Here is a 7,851-nt window from a genome sequence, read left to right as displayed (position 1 = left end):
TGGGTTAACGCGTTAGAGTTGCTCTGAGTAGCTTTCAAAATATTATGGAGTATGCTCTATATGCATTATGGACGCATTATGGAGGATAGGATATGTCAACTCCAGCAGAGTTGCTCTTACCCAGTCGTTTTACAAACAACCCTCAGTTATCTTTCTATCTGGATACATAGGACGCGAGTTACCCAAAGTGTGGAGCGCCAAAGTGCAAAATTCCCAACCCAGCCCATCAAACACTTCCCTCCCACAGGAAGCGCTACACAAACTTGGACCTGGAAAGCTTGAGGCGCCAGGCCCCGATCAAGCGCACCTCCCTTCGGAGAGAGAGGCAGCAGCCGTCCATCTCCGGCGCCGGCTGGCTCGACCTCGGCCGCAGTCATGTCGAAGAAGAAGGCGGTGACGACGATGACGCTCAAGGACTTCCACGGCGGCTCCATCCCCTCCGAGCTCCCTCTCCCCTCCGCCCCTGGCGTGTAAGTTCCCCAAACCCTAACCCCGTCGACGACCCCTCACCGTGCTGTAGCTGACCAACTGCTCCCGTTTTCGCAGCTCTGCACGACCGCCCGACCGCCCCACGGCCGCTCCGTCCGCCTCTTCGACTGCATCCGCGCGCCCGCGGACTCCCGCCGCTTCCTCCGCAGCGGCGGCGGCTGCCGCTGTCCCTTCCTTCCTCACCAATCCCTCCCGCATCGGCCGCCACTTCGATGAGGACGAGCGCACGCCCTTCGAGCTGGCCGCGCCTCGCCGCCCTGGGCCGTCGCCCCCGTCGTTCCCATCCGTGCCGGCGGTGGCCCCCGCTAGATCTGGACCGGGTAACGCCTGGGGTGCGAAGAGGGAGGTCGCTCCAGCCGCGCCGCCGGTTGTTCCTGCCGCCAGCAGCGGTCAGATCTGGTCGGCGACGCGCATCGCGCAGGCGAGCGCTGTGGAGAAGGTAATCTCCGGTAGGTGGCATTTGTCCAAGCCCTCCTCCCCGCCCGCCTCTGTGTCGGCACCAGTGCTGGAGACTCAGGTGGTCTCGCCTGAGATGGAGAGGTCAGGGTTGGTTGGAACGAGAGGGTTTGACAGTGCCATCGAGAGACCAAGGTCGTTGGCTGTGAGAGAGCTGGACGGTGCCATGGAGAGGCCAAGGTCAGTTGGATTAAGAGGGTTGGACGTTGCAATGGAGAAGGGTGTGGAACCAGTGAGGCCTGCATCACATGAAGGCAGGGTTGGGGAAGGGAAAATCGGAGAGGTGCCAGAAAGGCCCAAGCTGAAGCTGCTTCCTCGTTCCAAGCCAATCGAATCCCCTGCACCATCACCTACCTATATTGAAGAGAAGCAGGTGACTACATCTGTTCCTTCTGAGTTTTATGCTGATCTTATTTCTCTAGAAGATGGCCCTTTAACCTTGCGTGGTGTCACCTTTCTTCCTAGCCGATCTGATTGCAAATTGAAATTGCATGCATTGCATCAAGTAACATTATAGCAATAATAATAATTGATCAATATTGGTTATTCAAGCAGAGTTTGCAAACCATATAGGAGATATCTTCATGCGAAGCTACAGATGATTGCTTTATGTAGTTTTTCTTCTTATTAGCTATTTTGATATCATTGGGTTCACTATGACATGGTGGAAACTTAATCTTTTTCCGTGGTGGTTTAACAATTGTATAGGTCCTTCCGGTCCCTGTGATAGCAAGTGTCATTCAGGTTGAGGTTGTTCATGAAGCGCGCCAGAATGTGATGGTAGCCAAAACGGGAGTGGCAGGGGCAGATGCTGAAAGCAGGGCAACTGTGGAGCGACCACGGCTGAATCTGAAACCTCGCTCTAATGGAGTGGGTCAGTCTGGTGAAAGTGCTGCGAAGGAGAGGTACACAGTGTTTAGCTTCTCATTTTGTTCTTGTAACTTCTCTATTTGCTTTGCAAGATATTCTTTCATTTTTAACTTGATTGTTTGTTGCTTGCTGTAAATTGGCTCATATCTATTGCATGTTATTGTCATTGTCATACCATAACTACCATACATTTATAACCTGCTCAAGTTTGTATTCTATTCCATCTTGTACCAACACCATATTTACTATTCCTGTTAATTGATCTACAATTAAGGTCAAATATGCGCAACTTTGATGCAGACTTGGTCTGCTCTATTTGTTTGCACTACGTGTATTCTAACTACTAATGGCTGGTAGGCAGATCAAAATAACACCCAATACTCTAGGCCATGTTTCTCTTTTTACAGTTGGCATGTAGTTCATGCTTACCCAAAGAGCACAAGGCAGGCACACCTGTCTTGCATTTCAGGGAGAGTTAATATCATCAGCTAGTGCCGATCACCTTGGTGTCACTGTTTTTCTGTTTGACAAATACTACCTCTAGTTCCTTATTTCATCCTGTATCTGGAATGAGTGATCTTTAAACATTTTAATACCACGCGGATGAGTTTATGTAAAAAATCTTCAATTCATTGTAATAGTACGTATCATAGTTCTGATTTGGATAGTAGGAACCACAAGGCCACCCGCTATGGAGAAGTATTACTTTTTATGTTTGATGTATGAGTGTCTGTAATAGTAGAATGGTACTTTGGTGCCGTTTTCTGTTATTTGTTTACAGCATCCCCATCCCTTATTTCTGAGAATGTTTAGAATCATTGTTTTGGCACTATATACTGGTGCTGAATTTCTTAGCAACTCAATAAGCGAGCAATATGCAATGCCTAGTTCATTTACCGGTAGAGAAGTGTTTTGTCACTAGCTTGCCGTAGTTTTGCAATCACTGTTACTGTTACTATCATTGTTGTTTTTGTTGTATATAACTTGTCTTGTTGTCCAATCTATTAGGCCATCCCTCTTTGGTGGTGCTCGCCCCCGGGAACAAGTATGTGCATTTGCTTTCTTACATCCACTCATCTGGTTTTAGTGGTGTGTTATTTTATGTTTATTTTTTCATTCTAACTGATTGTTCTTATATGAAACCAGGTTCTCAGAGATCGTGGTGTGGATGCTTTGGCAAGTGACCTCGAGATCACCTCTCCAGTTGGCAGGTAGTTAACATGTAGACATGGACCAATTTGTATCTGTAGTATAGGTTGAAATTATTACTAGCATTGTCAAGGCATGTTTATTATTGTTGTTCATCTTGAATGTGTGATCTAGATTCTTCCTACTACCTTGCTATGATATATATTGCGTAATTTTGATTTGTTTTCTGGAAGCTGCCAATTTAGCTGTTGCTGTTACCTAGTTAACCATGTGCTGCCACATCCAGACAATCATACTTGTCGGGTTCCAGTGTATTATGCCGGTAAAACTTGTATAGTTGTGTTAAATTTAGGTTGGAAATTACATGTGGACTGTAGTATATGTACCCACCATAGGGACAGTGCAGAAGTGCTGGAACAGCTATCTGCAATGAGAGCGAAGAGGCAGGGTTGTTTTGGTAGCCTACAGTTACAGAATTAGTGATGGACTGCTAGATGGGCTTTCGCTCTTAATAAGATATTAAAAGTTACAAATCGTATGCTGTTGACAACACTTTCCTTGACGCTGTTTCTATCAGGCCTGGATGTGCAACTTGCTTAGGCCTGGAAAGCTAGATTCATTTTCTTTGAATGCATTTGAAGCTAGAAATCAGATTCTGTCGTATTCTTATACTGCTGTAATAAGTCATAAGGTTTATTTTGGAGTGTCAAGGAAGGATATTGATTATGATTATTTTTTTAGTTTTTACCTGGCTTATATGTTACATTTCACTTTTCAGTAGCAACTTTACTTGTTATGCTTCTTTTTCCTAAGTACTAGTGGGGAATGTTCTTTTCTGTGGAGTTTAATTTTCTGTAAAGATTTACTAATAACCAGTGTGTCATCTAGGTCCAAAAATGAATTTGCAAAGGTCGAGCAGAAGGTTGAAGCTATGACCATTAACCCTTCAGGCGAAAAGGCTGATAGTTTTGCAGTTGGTCACAGAGGCCCAAGGAATGCTGATAGGAAAGATTACAGGCGGGATACAGACAGGGCTGATGCATACAGGCCTACACGACGCGATGAGAACAGGAAGGTTGCTAGAGATGTGGAAAAGCAGCCTGAACAACAACGCCCAGAGCCTGAAACCTGGCGTAAACCAGTGGAGCCACCAAAGCCTGAGGTTACTGCACCTCGGTTTGGGAAAGCAGCGACTGCCTTGGAGCTCGCCCAAGCCTTCTCCAAGTCCATGTCTGATACTGTGCCGCAGTCTCGCTTGACCAGTGTTCCTAGTCCAAGAGTTCCTCCGAAGCCAGGGGCTAGGGATCAGGTTGGCTTTTCAAGGCTCACTGACAACGGGGCATTGCACTCTGGATCTTCACAGCGAAAGATTAACGGTTACTGATCCTGTGGCGAACATACACTATGATCCCGTGATGACACGGTTCAAATGTCATGGCCATCCTGAAGCACAGTCACTGCTTTACATTGCAGCCTTGTTCAGTTGTTCCAGCATGGGGAAGTCGAATTGTGCGGTGCAGGAGGGGTGCTAGTCTCATTTTTAGCAAACAAACGTTCCTCTTGTAAGTTGGTGGCCCATTTCCTCTCTTGATAACAGGAGATGAGAATTTATAAACTTTCTATTTGTCAGCCTGCTACCCGCCTGTGATATAAGCTGGGGAATAATTGCTACCCTTGTATTGGCATAGTTGGGCTTGCCGTGTATTGATTCTGGCGTGCTTGTTTTATGATGTTGCCAGATTAGGGTGTTTACACCCTCTTACCAAAATGATTTTGTTGTGATTTCATCAGCAAAGTTAATTACGAGTGAAGATTGTACAATTCTGTCATGATTTGCTTATTTTATTTGCCCTCTGTATTTTTCCGATCACAGGGATGAATGACCTGAATGTTGCAGAGTACAGTTGGATTTCTCCGTCGGTCCTGCTATCCTATTTTCCGAAACTGGCTCCAAGTATTGCTTTTGTGGAACCAGGCCGACCAAATCATGCGGGATTACAAGAACTGCGAAAAAAAAAACCGATCTAAAGAGAGGCGCAACGCAACTTGGATGGAAGCCGAAACAATAGACATAGATATTCACATGAGATGCCAGCAAGCACTAGAAGGAATCATAGAAGCATCAGCTTTGGGAGCTCATATTGGGCACACAAACACAGAGAGGGTTCGTGGTCAGACCACCACGTTGCCACTTGCCGCTCCCATCACGGCACACCACCACAGCGAGCTCGCCTGAGCTCGCTCAGAAGAGGAACGCTGTGGGCGTGAACGCCGGCAGCACCGTGGGCGCCCCGAAGCGCCTGCAGGTAGAGAGACAATAATCTGGGTCAGTTTTAGGGGCACAAGGAATTCAATTTTAGGGACAACAATCTGCTTGGAATGCAATAGTAACTTCACATGAAGCAATTCAATTTCCGTGATTTTTTGTACCACTAATAAACTAGTAGATCCCTTCCCTTGTGAAGGGAGCACGCATCAGGGTCACATGCTCACTTGACTGGCCAGTGCAGCTCGTGTTTTGACTAACGATAAAGCAAGAGTACGTCTCCGTCCGACACATGCACCAACAATAGGGGTGGTGACTGGTGAGCTTGTCTACAGATCGATGGAGATTCCACTGGCACGGCAGGACACACGGTGGTCCATGCAGTTCCAGGTGTTCATATCTTTTTTTTTTCTGGATGGCCCATTGTAGTTCTGCTGATGTACCAGAGAACAGTTTCAATCGAATTCAGACATAATTCCCACCAGTATAACTTCTAATTCTTGACTTTGTTAGTGCAATTTTTTCGGACAGATAAGATTTCGGACTGACAATATATTTCGAACTAGATGCAGTGACGTGGAAGTGTGTGCCCGTACCGTACGTTCTGCACAGCCAGAGAACAGCATGACTTAATTGTGCACTCACTAGATAATCATTCCAATCTCAAATCAACTGCTTGTGTAGGCTAGTTGACGATCGAAAAGCTGGACACAAGCTGCGGCGCCTGTGAACCCATTAACCACCCATCCCAAGTCAACTTTGTGCGAGTTGCAACAGAAATTAGGTGCCAAACAGCTGACCCACCAACTAACCCTTATCTCTACGTCCTGCTTCCAAGCAAGTAGATCATCAAGATCACGCTTTACAGCAACAGCAAACCAAGCTGTTGACAAAACTGCTTACGATATGGACTATCGTCACAGACGCTTATATAATGACCATATGATTATCTGTTAGAAGCAGCCGTGGCCCACATAGGTTTCTCCTTGTTAACAAAATTTCACCCAAATTTTAGGATTGTTCGATCATTTCTGCAAGTACTAGGATATTTCCGTTTGGGTCAAAATATCGCAGCAATGCATGTGCATGGGTTCGATCAAGCCAAAGCCAAAAGATAATTCATTATTTTACTACTTTTGTTCATCTGACTGGTTAAAAAGGAGACTTCTCAACTTTTGGTGGGATTGAAGTAAAATTCAAGCATGGCTAAACCGAAATCCGAAAGGGAGCCTCGGCAAAAACGCCCCAAGAACTGAAATGTAAGAAATTTACTCACACCCGAAACATTTTTGAAATAATTTGGAACCTCGCACTCATGGCTCCAACGGCGTTCCAGGCTTCCAGTCTCGCCGGAGGAGCCTGGCCGCGCACGCATGCTAACCCATGGTCAGCGTACACGTGTCGTGACAGCATAGATCGGATGGTCACTCCCCTCCCCACTCCGAAGGATCCAACGGCTATGGCCTACTACCGGCACGCGCGCAAACCCGACTACGCACGCGGACACGGCACGGAACTGAACTTACCGGAAGTCGTCGTAGTCAGGCCGGAGCGCGCGAGGCGACGCCCTCGCCTTGGCCTTGGCCGCCGCCGGCTTCCCTTTCGGCTTGCCCTTGGCCTTTCCGGCATCGGCCTTGGCGGCGGCCACCGCAGCGTCCTCGGAGATGGCGACCAGCGTCGGCTTCCACGACGACGATCCCGACGAGGGCCTCCGCCGCCGCTTCTCCGCAGCGGACACAGGCGCCACCGGCACCGGAACCGGCTCCGCTGTCATCGCCGCCGCGGCCGATGTCCGGCGAGCGCGCCTCACGAACGCGAACAGCTTCATCGATTTCTTCTAGTGCTCTGGCGCTATGAACGTGAGCTATTTCTTGCACCAGCTGCCACCACGGAGGCTTTCTCATGAGGCTCCGGCCGATGAGGCTTATTATATCCGTGTTGCAGGCTTGCACCACTTGCTAGTTGCTAACACGAAAGACCAAACTGACCTTGCTCCTCGCGCGAGGTATTCATACATTGTCTACTTTCGCCTGAGGAAAAAAAGTTATATATAAATAACAAGCTACAGTAGTTTTCCTTTTTGAAATAGCTAAGACCAACTCTAACGGGCGACCCATTTCGTCCGCCGCCGTCCGTTTGGGTCGAGGCGGACATAAAAGGCGGCCCAACGTGCCGACTTAAACGGACGCGCGTCCGCTTTTCGTCCGTGGACGACCCATTCCCGACCCATTTTTGAGCTGGATTTGCGTCGGCGCGGACACGAGACGGACGCGTGCACGCTCGCCCTCTCCCCTCCCCGGGCCTGTTGGTCGGTGGCACATTGCCCTCTCTCCATCCAACAGCGCACCCTCGCCCGCATCCTTCGTCGCCGCCGCCGTCCAGTTCAACATAGATAGTACCAAGGATCAACTATTAAAAAAAAGATGTACTACTCGCCGGGGTGGCCGGATAATATGGATACATAGATAGTTCATAGCATGAACATTCTTGCTACCGCGTCCTCCCCGACCCCCGCGTCGCCTCCCCTGGCGGCGGCAGCGGGGGAACCCCAGCGTGCGCCTCCCCGTCCCCCTCCCACTCCGCCCCACATCCTCGCCGCCACCGGAGGAGCGGCCGGCGAA

At 48.6% G+C, this 7,851-nt stretch overlaps 2 protein-coding genes across 2 annotated transcripts; one reads left to right on the top strand and one right to left on the bottom strand.

Annotated features, from left to right (window-relative positions):
- Positions 1-208: 208 nt before the first annotated feature.
- LOC123052478 (translation initiation factor IF-2) lies at positions 209-4,785 on the top strand. Its single transcript, XM_044475667.1, has 6 exons — positions 209-470; positions 547-1,318; positions 1,654-1,850; positions 2,824-2,860; positions 2,962-3,026; positions 3,853-4,785. The coding sequence occupies exons 1-6, from the start codon at positions 376-378 to the stop codon at positions 4,346-4,348; spliced, it is 1,662 nt and encodes a 553-aa protein (XP_044331602.1). The 5' UTR covers positions 209-375; the 3' UTR covers positions 4,349-4,785.
- LOC123052479 (uncharacterized) lies at positions 4,786-7,145 on the bottom strand. Its single transcript, XM_044475668.1, has 2 exons — positions 6,757-7,145; positions 4,786-5,264 (listed from the first exon to the last, which is right to left on the bottom strand). The coding sequence occupies exons 1-2, from the start codon at positions 7,056-7,058 to the stop codon at positions 5,207-5,209; spliced, it is 360 nt and encodes a 119-aa protein (XP_044331603.1). The 5' UTR covers positions 7,059-7,145; the 3' UTR covers positions 4,786-5,206.
- Positions 7,146-7,851: the final 706 nt, after the last annotated feature.

Source organism: Triticum aestivum, chromosome 2D (genome assembly GCF_018294505.1).
Source record: "Triticum aestivum cultivar Chinese Spring chromosome 2D, IWGSC CS RefSeq v2.1, whole genome shotgun sequence".
Lineage (NCBI taxonomy): Eukaryota > Viridiplantae > Streptophyta > Magnoliopsida > Poales > Poaceae > Triticum > Triticum aestivum.
The sequence above is the reverse complement of the archived record's forward strand: the minus strand, read 5'-3'. Positions and strand labels throughout refer to the sequence as shown.

What these genes read in the sequence shown, in the direction of transcription:
- LOC123052479 (XM_044475668.1), bottom strand. Translation starts at nt 7,058, where the DNA reads ATGAAGCTGTTCGCGTTCGTGAGGCGCGCTCGCCGGACATCGGCCGCG. An exon ending in CCTGACTACGACGACTTCCG is followed by an intron (nt 5,265 to 6,756) that starts GTAAGTTCAGTT and finishes CTCTACCTGCAG; the next exon opens with GCGCTTCGGGGCGCCCACGG.
- LOC123052478 (XM_044475667.1), top strand. Translation starts at nt 376, where the DNA reads ATGTCGAAGAAGAAGGCGGTGACGACGATGACGCTCAAGGACTTCCAC. An exon ending in CTCCCCTCCGCCCCTGGCGT is followed by an intron (nt 471 to 546) that starts GTAAGTTCCCCA and finishes CCGTTTTCGCAG; the next exon opens with CTCTGCACGACCGCCCGACC. An exon ending in ATCACCTCTCCAGTTGGCAG is followed by an intron (nt 3,027 to 3,852) that starts GTAGTTAACATG and finishes TGTGTCATCTAG; the next exon opens with GTCCAAAAATGAATTTGCAA.